The sequence below is a fragment of the Euprymna scolopes genome, chromosome 3, assembly GCF_053919585.1.
Source record: "Euprymna scolopes isolate OS-2025 chromosome 3, ASM5391958v1, whole genome shotgun sequence".
NCBI lineage: Eukaryota > Metazoa > Mollusca > Cephalopoda > Sepiida > Sepiolidae > Euprymna > Euprymna scolopes.
In genome coordinates this window covers 195,296,416-195,312,350 of record NC_136484.1, presented here as the reverse complement: position 1 = coordinate 195,312,350, position 15,935 = coordinate 195,296,416, and the positions used below count along the sequence as shown (strand labels likewise).

The window sequence follows — 15,935 nt, the reverse complement described above, 5'->3', positions numbered from 1 at the left end:
GGAATTAATTAAAATGAATGTTTAAAAGAATATGCAAATTAGCTAGACCTTTTGCAGATGAATGCAATTCCACGATCCCTATATATAACAAAGTTGTATTTTCTTCTTAAATAAATAGAAAAAAGGATTTTTAATATAAATATCAATACACACACAAAAAAAAATTATAGGAGTATAGATATATATATCCAGCGTTTTTCGCAATTTTAAAATTTCTAAATTTCAGTGACTATTGATTAGAATTTAACGAATGAAGGTTCTTTGGAAAGCTAATGACCTGAATTGTGTAGTGAGTTATGCAATATTTGCCCTTAAGGTCACACATTAAGAGGATCATCCATCATACAGATCCCGTTTTTGGCACTTTTTTACAGCCATAAAATGTTTCAATCATAATTTGTTTTCGTAGTTTTGCATATGAATTACAAAATATCTGATATTTTCCCCTAATCTCTGGCCTTGATGAAGGGGTGACTAAATCTTGCTGCTATGGTTTCAAATGATCTGAAATAATAACAAGAGGAGACTTGATTCCAAGTATTTTTCATATGTTATATCTCCCCTCTTTGGTTTTCATACATAAAGTATATATATATATATACACACTAGCTGTAACTACCTAGTGTTGCCAGGTAAAAAACATATTGCTGGACAGAGGATTTAGTCGCATTCAAGATACACCAAATATTCTAAGTTGTTACGATTTTGCTGAAAGTTGACCATATTTTGGAATTTTGAAAGTATAAAACATAGTCATCGTCATCTATGAAATTCAAGCAGGGAAATAAAATCTTAGTTTAAAGGGAAATAACTCATAGGTTTTGGTTATAATCCTGTATATAATACTTTGATTGCAGAAATATTCCTCCGGACCAAATTATGGTAGGTTTGCAATAACAGATGTCACATACAAATTTATTATGTCTAAACTTTTACCCACCATTTTACGTAACTTTTGAACGCTGTTGCAGACACATTTATTCGTTATACTAAAATCCTATCTTACTTCCTACAAGTGACAGCATCACAATTGCCAAGATCTATAGACAAAGTAGTTTGTATTTTCCCCTCTACCTGAAAAGTCCTCTCACTCTCCCAGTCAAGACTGGGTAAATATATAATGATTATAACTATATTGACCTAACACCCTTATTAACTGGATTAGACATTATTATAACTATATCGACATTCACCCTTATTAACTGAATTAGACACATACAACTACGATTACACTTCTCTATTCGAAAATAATGATTTTTCTCCACTAACATTCTTCCTGTTCTCATTGGCTGCAACCATAAAATTTTATTATTCTGGATTATACTCAATCATACAAAAAACGAAAATGTCAGTCCTTAATCAATATGGCCACTCAATCATCACGCATTGTTTTAAATCATTTATACTTTCCTATCGTCGCTTTTTCTCTGCTTTACATACTACTGTTTACAAAAATTAACCATAACATTTACCTTAAAGTTACACAAACAAAATAGTCATGACTTTCGTATAAATAAGTTAGCGCAACTACCTCAAGTGATGTTTACATCTACTGCAAATACCGTTGCGTTGCTTTGTAAATTATGCCATTTCGCATTATTATGATTAACATTATTTGCATATTGTTACATTAAAAAAAATTATTATGATTAACATTATTTGCATATTGTTACATTAAAAAAATTATTATGATTAACATTATTTGCATATTGTTACATTAAAAAAATTATTATGATTAACATTATTTGCATATTGTTACATTAAAAAAATTATTATGATTAACATTATTTGCATATTGTTACATTAAAAAAATTATTATGATTAACATTATTTGCATATTGTTACATTAAAAAAATTATTATGATTAACATTATTTGCATATTGTTACATTAAAAAAATTATTATGATTAACATTATTTGCATATTGTTACATTAAAAAAATTATTATGATTAACATTATTTGCATATTGTTACATTAAAAAAATTATTATGATTAACATTATTTGCATATTGTTACATTAAAAAAATTATTATGATTAACATTATTTGCATATTGTTACATTAAAAAAATTATTATGATTAACATTATTTGCATATTGTTACATTAAAAAAATTATTATGATTAACATTATTTGCATATTGTTACATTAAAAAAATTATTATGATTAACATTATTTGCATATTGTTACATTAAAAAAATTATTATGATTAACATTATTTGCATATTGTTACATTAAAAAAATTATTATGATTAACATTATTTGCATATTGTTACATTAAAAAAATTATTATGATTAACATTATTTGCATATTGTTACATTAAAAAAATTATTATGATTAACATTATTTGCATATTGTTACATTAAAAAAAATTATTATGCTTAACATTATTTGCATTTATTTGTTACATTAAAAAAAATTATGTCGCAGCTTTCTTTTTATCATGTCCAGTTTTAGCGTCCTAAATCATGCAATGCTAAAATGAACTGATCTATTAATAAACGATTGAACACTGTTCTCTGTAACCGAGTATTAACAGAAAAACAACGAAGCACTGATACTTACATTACGTGAAAACGTTTACCCAAAAAGCAGCGGCACCTTTTCCTTGGATTTAGCAGTAAGTGATATGGTACAGTTTCTCATAATGATTAACAATATTTCAAGTCGCTGAAAACATTAAAAACAAAAAAAAAAAATCATCCCAGCTTTCTTCCTTTAATGATTTGATTTAATAAATAATTTTGCATCAAAACTTATGAGATGATAATATGAACAAATCTCTGGTGGACGTTTAGGAAATTAACTCCCCCCCACTCTTAATTCCACAATTTACACTTTATTCACGTTAATCTCTTCGATTACAAACTTACCTTTCAGATTAAAAAAATTCTTATGACTTTTATCGTCAGGGATCAGTTTTCAATTATAATGTCCTACTAAATTGAATACATACTTTGTGACCATCACAGAGAAAAATATTGCGACAATATTTTTCTCAACCTTACAATTGAAAAATGATCCCAACGATAAGTCATAATTTTTTTTTTTTTAAATCTGAAAGTTAAGTTTGTACTCAATGAGATTAACGTGAAAAAAGAAAAAAAATGTAAATTGTGGAATTTAGAGGGGGGGAAGGCAATTTTATAAACGTCCACCGATTCTCTTAGTAAAAGAGAGTTGTAGTAGCCTTCTATATAAAAGTGGCACCGACCCTACATTGAGGTGATCAGGTAAAAAGCAAAAGATTATTTTTCAGTTTTGAAATCATAAAAACTATTTCTTTTTTATATAAAACATATTTTCACACGCTATGCCTGAATTACGTCCAGATAAATTACCATTTTCATTAGTTTTCATTCAGTTTGTGTTTGTCTACATTTACGCAAGTTTTTTTGTTTTTTTTACTTTCTTTGTTTGTCAAATAATTTATGCCGCTAAAGTACAAATTTCCCCTTTATTACATTGCCTATGGATATACTTTTATCTGTTATATTATGTTTTTTGTTGTTTTAATATAGTTGCTTTTTGTTTATTTCTCTTTTCAGGAAGTATTTTCCACACTGCTCAGACATTAATTTGTTTTTTTTAGGTACTTTTATACCTTAGCACCAACTACACCATTTCCTTTAAACTGATACCTTCTATAGGTTTTGGACTCTACTGAATAAGACAATCTATTTGAACTTTGGTGGAGACGAGTGTTTTTTGAGATATAATGACATGCATTATGCTCTGTAATTCACTGTTCTATACATATGCGATAAAAAGTGTACTTCTCTCCACACGACACTGCCACCCAGCCCCACTTTTTTTTTGTTTTGGTTTATAGTCTTTGCAGGTGGGTATGCTGACATGTATTAAGGTTGAACTTGGAGCAAATGCTTTCACAATCCTTCCCCCCACTCATAAAATGGGGTGTCTATTCCGAAAGCCGTTCTTACCATGGTGAGGTTAATCGTGTCTATCCTATACAACATTCTTAACATCAGGATGTTAGGGGTGTCTATTCTGAAACCTGTTCTTAACATTAGGATGTTGGGAATTGGCCACCAACAACCGTAGTTTATTTTTTTACAAGGAAGGGGGGGGGCATGATTCCACCAGGCAATGCTGGTTAATGGGACCTGCTAGTAATAATCAAAAATAAATTAAATTAAATGTAAATTAAAAATAAATTTAATAAATCAACTTTACATAATATTTTTAAATAGAATACTTCTATTTCTAACTTCTATTAAAAATTTCAAGCTAATTATTAAAATAGATTTTCTTTAATGTAATATGCAAATGAGATAACCACCTGAATGTTGATTCCTTTTAAATAAATAGTTTATATAGAAATCATGAGGAAATAAAAGTATATGAAAATCCATGAAACAGTGCACCTTTTTGTACATATGAATCAAATTGCAAACAGACAGGAATACCACTTTATTATAATAGATATACATAATGAATTCGTATATTCACAATGTAATATCTATAAAAGGTACACTGTTTCCCAAATTAATTTTCAGATTAAGAACAGACGTTTACATGCTTTTACTCCAGCATTCACAATACTTTGGTGGGGGATGCCCTTTTCTCTTCCCTGCAACCTCTCTCTCACGGAAGAGACGTTGCGAGCCTGTCTTTGTTTTATCGTTACTTCCATAGCAAGTGCTCGTCTGAGCTCCAATCTCTGGTCCCCCCCTCGCCAATCTTCTTTTTTTTTTTTTTTTTTTTTTTTTTTTTACATCGGCATCACCACATTATCAAGGCCAAGAGGCCACTCAAGGATAAGGGTTAAAGAGTGTACAGTAGAAATTGGACATTATAGTAATCATTAGTAATGAAAATTTGGTAAAGTTGATAACTTATATGGAACGGCTCATCAAGAACTTATTTACGTTAGATTTGAAGACAACCATATTGTAGTCAGCCGGAAAGCAGGAAAACGGAAGACAATTCCACAGGCGTGCAGTTCTAAGAAAGAAGCTTTGTTCATGGAATCTACGTTTAGGTTTAGGCACAGATAAAGAGTGGGGGGAATTATTGATAGTGTTTACAGCTAGACGAGTGTTTCTTGTGAAAGTTTGGCGAGGGGGGACCATAGATTGAAGCTCATTCGAACACTTTCCATGAAAATAACGATACATCAGAGACAAACTCGCAACATCTCTTCTGTGAGATAAAGGTTGCAAGGAAGAGAAAAGGACATCTCCTACGAGGCTACAAAGTCTATTTTGAGCTCTATCAAGGCAGGCCAAGTCCTTTCTAGCAGCTCCTGCCCAGATGTGGCAACAGTATTCCATCCTTGGAAACACCCGTCTGTCTGAAACTACTGTCAATAATTTTCCCCACTCTTTATCTGTGCCTAAATCCAAACGTAGATTCCATGAGCAAAGCTTCTTTCTCAGAAGTGCACGATTGTGGAACTCTCTTCCATTCGCCTGTTTCCCACCTGACTACAACTTGAATGTCTTCAAATCCAACATAAACAAATTCCTGATAAACCGCCCCCTTAATTAAGGCACTCTATCAAATCTCATTGATTACTGTACATGCAATAACCCTTATCCCTGAGTGGCCTCCGGGCCTTGATAAGTGGTGACCCCCATGTAAAAAAAAAAAAATACTATTTATTCAAAGGAAATTTACATTCAATGAGTAACCCCATTTACATATTACATTAAAAAAAATCTATTTTAATAATTAGCTTAATATTATTGTTTGTTGTAATATTATTGTTTTAATTGTTCTATTTAGAAATATTAAAGTTGATTTAATTTATATTGAATTTATTTTAAGTTATTAGCCGACACCAGTTGCCTTTAAAAATGGAAGTAAGTTTATTTATTTAAGCTGTGAGAGTTATTTCTCCTTTAAGCCAGGAAAGTTATTTCCTGTTTAATTTTCATAGATGAAAATAGATGTTTTATGTTTCTATAAATCCAACATGTAGTCAACTTTCAGGAAAATCATAAGAAGTAGGATATTTGGTGTATCTTAAATAGTATATGACTTAACCCTCTGCCTGCCAATATGTTTCAACCTGGTAACACTGAGTATATACAGCTGATCTATATATAAATGACTGGAATAAATTGGCTTTGCTTGTTCTTTCTCTTGCGAAGGCTGCTTTTAAAAGTAAGTGTGAAAGTAATTGTTATTTGAAAGTTTAAGTTGAAATTAATTTTAAACAGCATAAAACAAAATTAAACTAAATATAGCCCACATTTGGACCCCTTACGCCTAGTAGATGTGTTTCAAAATCATAATGAATGAGTGAATCCTGTACATATAAATATACCTAACTTCATAAATGCATATAAATTCATTTTTCCCGTTCATATCATGTATGGGCTTTCTATTCGATTTCATCTCCGAATATGGTTTGTATTAGACATAACCAGTTTAAATATTGATTTTCTGTCTGATAATGTTCAGTTTCCGTTGACGTCGGTGCTAAGCACCTTTAAAATCAAAGGTTGAAAAGTACTTGGTGAGCTTTATAATTAAATCATCAACTGTTGACAATGAATATGCATCACGTTCAATGTCTATATTTATAGTTTACGAATTATCTTCACTATCTTGTGTCTTCTTGTTTCATATTTAACAACAATGGCTTCAATAAGTCATGGTGAAATACTTAGTTTAATAATTTTGTTCATACAGGTTAAGAGATTAACGTACATGTTTTCACTTCTAACAAACAAGAGAAAATAGTGCGCGATCTATTCTTAGAATTGATTAGAAGGGCTTTATTAACCTGACCCTCGTTTTATTTGGTTTCTTTTTGTGGGATATTTTTTTCATAAAATTGTAAAACTGATGATACCAGATCAGACTGTCTGAAGATATTAGCTTATTGACTTAGATGCACCGAACATTGATGTCATCATTATTTTTCCTTTCTCTACACAAAACTCAATCATGTTCTGCAAAATAAAAAATAAAAATAAAAAATTTTTTTTTACGTGGTAGTCACTATTTAGCAAGGCCCAGAAGCCACTCGGGATAAGGGTTATTGCGTGAACAGTAGTCAATGGGATAATATCGTAGTAATCGTTAGTAATGGAGATTTGATAGAGTGTCTTACTTAAGGGGGTGGTTTATCAGGAATTTGTTTATGTTGGACTTGAAGTCATTCAAGTTGTAGTCAGGTGGGAAACAGGCAAACAAAAGAGAGTTCCACAGGTGTGCACTTTTGAGAAAGTAGTTTTGTTCATGGAATCTACGTTTTGATTTAGGCACAGATAAAAAATGGGGAAAATTATTGACAGTGGTTTCAGATAGATGAGTGTTTTTCATGAAAGATCGGCAAGGGGGGACCAGAGATTGGAGCTCAGACGAGCATTTGCCATAGAAGTAACAATAAAACAAAGACAGGCTCGCAACGTCTCTTCTGTGAGAGAGAGGCTGCAGAGAAGAGAAAAGGGCATCCCCCACTAGGCCACAAAGTCTATTTTGTACTCTGTCAAGGCAGGATAGGCTGTTTTTAGTAGCTCTTGCCCAGATGTGGCAGCAGTACTCCATCCTTGGATGTACTTGGCTTTTTTATAGATAGAGAATTGTATCAGTAGTGAGATATCTTCTGGAGTGGTAGAAGAATCCTACCATTTTTCCAGCGACCATGGCAACAGACTTGATGTATGTGTTCAATTTCAGGTCAAGAGTAAAGGTCAATCCCAGAAGCTTATCAAAACATGGAGCCTCCCCTAGACGAGAGCCATCCATTTCAATTGATGTCGGATGGGGATCAGAGCATTGATGATGTAAAGATAGGAGCTTGGTTTTAGATGCATTAAAAGTAACCAGCCATCTCTTCCCCCACTGTACCATGCGCTCAAGATCAGAGGAGAGAGAATCAGAGAGAACTTTATCATTTACAGTCTTTGATGTGTTGCCATAGATGGTCGTGTCATCAGCATAGATGTCAACGAATGATTTAAGTATGTGTTTAGGGAGATCATTGATGTAGATCAGGAAGAGAGTTGGGCCCAGGATGGATCCTTGAGAGACTCCAGCATTAATACTGCAGGCCTCTGATTTTTGTCCATCAACCACTACTCTTATGAGCCTATCAGAGAGAAATGATTCAATGATTGAGAAAACATTTCCAGTTATACCGTAGCTGGAAATCTTGCGAAGTAGGCTTTTATGCCATACCTTATCGAAAGCCTTTGATATATCGAGAGCAATTGCCCTAGAAAGGAAGCCTTTGTTGAGAGATTCACTAATCCTATGAAATATAACCGTTAGCACATCTGCTGTAGATCTGGCAGAACGAAAACCATATTGCATGTCACTAAGGAGGTTATTTCTGCTAAGGTGGTTGACTACTTCTTTATTTAATATGGATTCCAGCAACTTACTCATGACACACAGGAGACTTATTGGTCTGTACTGAGAGGGAGATGACTTATCACCTGAATTCTTAAATACAGGGCAAACTGATCAGGTTTTCTAGGCTGTTGGGGAGCACTTCTCCTTAAGGCAATACTTAAACAGTTTTGTAAGTATGGGGGCAAGTTCTAGTTTAAGATTTTTCAACACTATAATTGGAATGCTGTCAGGGCCAGTTGCTTTACTGGAATCAAGGTTCTTGAATTGGCTTGGTGACCTCATGCACAGATATTTGTATGTTGCATAGTGTGTTGTCTATTATAGGAGGAAATATGGGGAGTTGATGGCCTTCATCACATAGGGTAGAATTAACTGCAAAGTTGTTGGCAAATAGTTTGGCCTTGTCTGATGCTGATGAGATGACCTCAGGTCCATTGATGATGATTGGGATAGAACGCATGATTCTGTTCAGGATCCTATTTGCTATTTGGCAAAACTGGTGGGAACCAAGCCGCTGCTCAGCTACTTTGGATTTAACAGACTGAGCATATTTTTTATTACTCTTTTACAGTGGGTGCTGGCTGTCCTGAAAGCAGCTTTAGTCTCAGTGCGTCTATTACGTTGGTAGCTATGGAAGAAGTGATTTCTGTGCGCGATGGCAGCAGCACATTCTGGGGAGAACCATGGCTGGCTGTTAGGTTTTTGTTGGAATTTTTTGGATGGTATGAATCAGTCTATGAATCGGACCTTCTTCAAATGTATCTTTTGTCAAACCTGAGAATCTTTCTATCAAACTTAGGATTCTGCATGAAATTTCGAATAGAACCCTTTAATTAATCCATGGGGGACCATGTTTGTTCTCTTTCCATTAGCCATGATTGGGTAGAAATCTTAAGTAATTCGCAAGGACCATTGGTGTAACATAAAAAAAAAGCATAGTAAAATTCATTTTTAAGTGACACTCTTCTGGAGATCAATGGTTCAATCCTCAGTGTGGGTGATACTAAGGAAATAATTGTGAATTAAGATTTTAATCTGATCATGATGAAACAAGATTTTGCTAGCTCTGTGGATTCATTAAAAAATTCTATTTGAAATTCTCTGCAGATTCCCGAGTTTGACAGAAAGATTTCAGAGTTCGACAAGATACACTCAGAGAAGGATAGAGCCAGTGAAAACATTGTGAGATTTACACTCAAGACAAAAACAGTCCAAATTATACAAATTATCAATCATCATCTCAAAAAGTTAAAAACATAAGAAAGAAAATTTATTTTATGTATCTAATGATATTTCCTTGTGTTATTTTTGTGAAATGAGGTTCATATATATTTATTGCATGACAAAATATTCTTTGAATTTGAATTGAGCAAAAATTCTGTCAATTTTCTTCAATTTTTCTTCCAATGTGAATGTAAATAGATCCATTGAAAGAAACAGATTTGTTTCAAGGGATGTAAGTTCACCAGAATTTCCAAAGCTTAAAAATGCTTTTTTTGTACTCGTTTATGGCCAATTATGGTCAATAACATAATGATCGCACAACAAGTTTCTGGTGCATATGTCATAAATAAAACTTGATCAAAGTATTGATGTACACTGACTACTATGAGACAGCAACTGTAAGGACCTGTAAAACACCAAATGACTCTAATTGTAATGGACGAACATTGCAATGAACATCAACAAACTAAACGGTGATTAGCAAATTATGCTCTTTTTTTATCAAGTGCAAAACAAATGTTATACATAACCAGCAACTTATTTTGCTGCCGTGCACGTTAGTCTACAATTGCTTGTATAAACTGAATTGTTTGCCTAATCAGACATGATTCACCTCGTTATTGTGGATGTTTGAGATAGCCACCATCATCCTTTCGATTGTGGACACCCCATGCAAGTCATTAACGCTTCAACTGGTGCAGCTGGCAGTTATCGTTGGTGCAAGTGTGCAATTCCTTGTTCATATGAGTTCTTCTACAGAATTTGAACTCCACTCAAGTTTTTCTTCCGATTTATGCACTTTAATGATCCAGTATGGAAATAAGATTCCTGAAAGGAATCTGGATGAATAAACTTGAAATCTTTTAAATTTACAAAGATTATATACCAATATTTTTCATCTTCAGTTTTTGTTTGTTTGTTTTTACTGATATTCATTGCTTCCAGTTAAGTTGTTGGAAAAATGTTTGTTTTTTTGTTGGTGTTTTTTTTTTTTAAATAGTTCATACAATGGATTCCATTTTTATTTTTCAATATCAGATTTGTGCATATTAAGTTGACCTCGTAATCTACAAATTTATTCAAAACCCAGATTAACTTCTTTTTTTATAAATCAATGCCAGATTTGAACATTATTTAAAAATGTTTTTAAAGAAATATTTTGGCTTAATGTTGATTTTGTAGAAATTATTCAAATTGAATTTAAAGAGAAAAGATAAGAATGAAATTTTATTTTTCATTTGTAAATGTTTAGGACATTTTTCTTTCTTATTTTAAATAAAATAAAATTGCAATTTTTTTAATAGTTTCATTTTGGGATTAAAATACTTAAATTGGGATTATTTTTTATTCATTGAATTTTTTTTTTAATATTTTTAGTTGATGAAAAAAACAACCAGAAGTCAATTTGTACTCAAAATAAAAAGTAAGTTTTTATACTTTTTAAAATCTTTGTTTTTATTCATTTTCTTTCAATTTCTACATTACTTTGTTTTTTCATGCTTGAAAAATTTTTAAACGCTTTTTTAAAAATATAAAAAACTCATTTCTTCCTTTTTTTTTTAAATTCCATTTCTCCTTCATTTTTCTATTGTTTAATTCTTAAAAAAAGGTAACATTTCAGTTTGAAACAAACTCTGTTTCATTTTTAAGAAGTTGTAAATAAAATATTTTATATTATCAACATGGAGTATATAAATGTCAAACTTATTTTATTAAAAAGTGTTGTTTTTTTTTAATTAATTTTTTTATCAATCTAAATCCTTTCTTGGCTGATTTCTTTAGTGTGTGAAGTTACAATGGTGCAAAATCCTGTAAATATGAAATTCAGTGTAAAATTTGTAAAAACTATTTTATCCTAAATTCTTGTTTGTTAAGTTTAATAATCAAATAATGATAATAAAATGGCTCCAAATTTTCTAATAATTTTTTGTTGTGAGAAATGTTACATATCTGGGCAAATATACTTATAGAATTTTGTGTAGATCAAATTAAGATGTATGATTGACATAGTTTGACTTGTTGTTTATCTAATGCATACATACAGAGCATTTGATTGGTTAGCTTAATCATGTGATCTAGAAGAGATGTTAAGTGAGATTATCAGTTACTGAATATACTTTAATACATGTATGTAATGTTAAGTTGAGGTAGATGAGAACACTCATACCCATCCCAGTGGATCCAGCTAGAAGCAACTTGTAGTTAAGGATAATGGATTCATAAGATAATGAAAAGTATTTTGAGATGAACTGGTCATTATCGTCTCCCTCTTCATATGTTAACATGTTCTAGTTACTTGTCTAAGAGAAGTATTCAGACAAGTTTCAACTTTAGACTACACGAAGAAGAAGTGAACAATAGATATACCCCGATAAGCTTGCTATACTGGCATGACAATGTTTCGATCTGTAGTTATTAATAACTAAGATCTCATCAGGTGAAAAGTGGGTTTTTTCATTTAGGTGTTCTGATTAAAAAGCCTGATGAGCAATCTTGAAGAAAGACCTGTTGGCCTAAGGGATGTAACTCTACTAAGAACATTCAAATAAATGGAAAAAAAAAACGTAAAAAAAGAAATAAAATAACATGATCTATTATATTTACTTTTTATTATTTCTGTTACATTAAATAAAGTAGTTGAAAAAAACAAAAATTTTTTGTGTGTTGAAATAGATAATTTTATTGTTTTTATTGTTACATTTTTTCTTACATTTACAAGAATGTTCTCAGTAAAAGTAGAGTTACGTCCCTTAGACGAGCGGATCTTTCTTCATGATTTGCCACTTGATGAAATTTTAATTATTAACTACAGATTGAAACATTGTCAAGTCACAGTACCGAAACCTCTCTCTCTCTCTCTCTCTCTCTCTCTATATATATATATATATATATATATATATATATATATATATATATATATATATATAATATTAAAAGAGTTTGTTTGTGGTACAAATTTTACAAATAGCGGGAAAAAGAATTCTTTTAAACCTTAGACGTCTTTCGCCATCCTCATCAGGGGCCAACGATGGCATTTTCAAACTTTTTTTAAATAAGAAAATATGGGGGAGAAATTAAAACTAATAATGAACAATGGGAAAGATTAATTTACAATTATAATAAAATATATGTACAGGAAAAGGTGGGGGAAAGGATAAAATAAAATGAATTAACATGTATGTATGTATGTGTATGTATGTATGTATGTGTATATATATATATATATATAATGAATATAATTAAAATATATATATATATATATATATATATATATATTAAACTATCATGAATGAGGAATGATAATCCGTGTATAAATATATGGGGAGAAAAAAAAAAGGGAATGGGGAAACATCTAAACTATCTATCTACAATTTGCCAAAAAGGTCCAGGGTGTCCACAAACCGTTTCTGCCTGCAGATAGAGGGTTTAAGGCGTGCAATAGAGACGGATTTGAGAGTTTTCAAATGACTGCTCAATCAGCCTCGAAATAAAATTGAAAAAAAAGTCGTCCTTATAAGCATGCCCACATTTTGGGTTATCTAATAAATGATTTCCAATAGCGGAATCCAAATTATTGTGGGTGGGGTTGAGGATAATTTTGTTTTTATTTTTATTTCGAAACCTGAAGGAAGATGTTGTCCAATTCTTGTTTCAAAATGGACTCTGGTTCGCCCGACATAGACAGCATCACACTGATATTGGAATTTGTATATAATATTACTAAGTTTAGTGCAAGGCAAACCATCCTTTTTGAAAGAAGAAAATGCAGGTTTCGTATTAAAGACAACTCTAGGTAAAACAGACTGAAAACAGTTGCTAATAGTCTGTTTAAGCTTATTAATTAGCGGGACACATTTTTCATCAACCTTCGGCAACTTAAGATAAGCAGGACACTTTAAACGGCCAAAGGTTACATCTTTATTCAATTGATTGGTTTTAAATTTAATGCATTTATCAATCAAGAATTCTGGGTAGCCACTATTGATTAGAATTTCCTTAATTTTAGTCATTTCAGTATCTAGTTTACAGGGAGAACAAATAACAAAGGCCCTACGTACCAATGTATAAATTAGCGTCAACTTAATGGTTTTAAGAGTAAAAGAACACCATTTAGTATATAGACCGGTAAAGGTAGGTTTTCTATATATAGAAGTAAGAAAACCTCTTTTGAACCTTTCAATCAATACGTCGAGAAACGGAAGAGAGTTGTCTTTTTCTATTTCTATAGTAAAAGATAAAGCGTGATGTAAGGCATTGAGATGTTTTAAAAAAATCTGAAGAGGATGGCGAAAGACGTCTAGGGTTTAAAAGAATTTTTTTTCCGCTATTTATATATATATATATATATATATATATATATATATATATATATATATATGTATGTTTTTATTTGTTTTTGTTAGCGATAATTTCTTGAATGAATTCAATTTATACGAACGCGCATTTTTACCTAAATGCATGTTGGGAATAATTTTCCCTTTGACTAATTTGGTACCTCCTAAATGGGGAGCAGCATATATATTATTTTTAAAATATAATTATCCACTGACACGTGTTTCGTTGTCTACGACTCATCAGAGTGGCTGAATCTTATATATTTTAAAACTAATAAATATATATATGTGCGTGTGTGTGTGTGTGTTTGTATGTTATAGAAATCGAAATATAAATAGAAAATTCAAGTTTCAATATAATTAAATTTTTCACAGAATCTAAAAACATCATTGAAATTTTCTTTTGATTCCATCTATGGCTACTCCTGGTAATTATTAGTTAAGTTCATAAATTACTGAAATATATGAGAACATAGATAAACTAAATTCATTTTTTTAAATCGATTTATAAATAGTTAATAAAAATGGAACTCCTGAAATTCCTTTTTTATTTTTCAAATACATTCCAATCACAATTAGTAATTATTTTCTTTTATTTAGTTTCCTTTTGTTCCAATTGTACAGAGCAGTCATTTTATTTTATTTTTTTAATGAGAAAATGCCTGCTGATTATTGAGAAGCCATGTCTGGATCCGGTTCAATAGAAAATAACTAATTCCTGTCCTTAAACAATTAGTCCTTTGGCTTAAAGATAATAGACACAAGAGAGGTTGGTGAAATCTGACTTGTTCATTTCTCCCAATAGCAGCAGTCACAGTCCCTTAAACATTGGCTTACCTTACCTGTACAACAAATCAATGTTTCCTTTGATGTCTGTTTTATTTTATGAGCTATCGTTTGTTACAAACATTTTTATTACCTTCCATTTTGTCTTGGCCAATAGCCAACCAGTCAACTGAATAGGTTTCATGGCCAGAAGACAAAAAAAAAAAAAAACACTAAAAAAATATAAATAATCTTGACTTATTGATTTAAAATCAAACTTATACACGAGAAGCTTATAAAATTTATTTTACATTTTTTTGTTTTGTTTTTTGCTTGATTATTAACTGAAAACTTGATAGCCTAAACAATAAAATCAGAGAAGGAAAAAAAAAAAAGAAGGAAAAAAGGAGGAAAAGTAGGTTCATTTGTAGAATATGACTGTTGAAATATCTCGCTTATTTCTAATACTTGCCTATAAAATAATGGATGAATGACTTGGAGGAATGCTATGGAAAATAATAGTCTGGGATTAAATGTTACTGAAAAAAAAGTGATGATCAGTGATTGTAGTATTGGAAAACTCCCAGAGAGAAAGTTCCCTGGCTCAGTTTCTGAAAGTCAGGTGCAGTTCAAGTTTTGTGTTATCAAAGTATTAGGCACACAAAAAGTGTAGTGTGTCAGAGAATAATCAATTTGTGTGTAAGAAGTGTTTTAGACAATTAGAACTTAGATGTGGAGAAAGTTTATTTGGACGGCAAAGCTATTGAGATAGTGTAGAAGTTTTGTTACGTTAGTGGTACCATTGGATGACAGTATGTAGCAGGTGTAATAATTAGGAGTGAATGGAATAAGTTCAGGAAACTTTTGCCATTACTAGCAGTGATTGTTGATCAGGCATGTATATGCAGTATGATGATGTAAGTAAGTAAAAAATGGCTAGTGAGGGTTGAGGATATGCATTGCATGGAGAGAAATGATATGAGAATGATACAATGGATGTGTAATTGAACGCAGACTTAAATGTGATAAGACAATTATCAGCATACAGTATCTCTTCTGGAAAACCCATGCAGAACTGGACGATATCTCCAAGATTCAGAAGAAAAGCAATGATCTTGGTACAGAGTTCTGCTTACTCCCTCTTTAATATTAACGCTTTCGCTAAATGTTGTGCTGATTTTAACGCAAGCATGAACATTTCTGTAGATTGCTTGAACGACCTTCACTAACTCATTTTAACGCAACTATGAACATTTCTGTAGATTGCTTAAACGACCT

General features: G+C 31.4%; 1 protein-coding gene across 3 annotated transcripts in view; it reads left to right on the top strand.

Moving 5' to 3' along the window:
- The window catches only part of LOC145260562 (uncharacterized), a 131,788-nt gene that overhangs the window by 24,624 nt on the left and 91,229 nt on the right, over positions 1-15,935 (top strand). For all 3 annotated transcript variants that reach the window (XM_080118818.1, XM_080118835.1, XM_080118811.1), the window contains exon 2: positions 10,936-10,981. In XM_080118818.1, the coding sequence (XP_079974944.1) occupies positions 10,936-10,981 (46 nt within the window). The remainder of the gene's footprint in view (positions 1-10,935; positions 10,982-15,935) is intronic.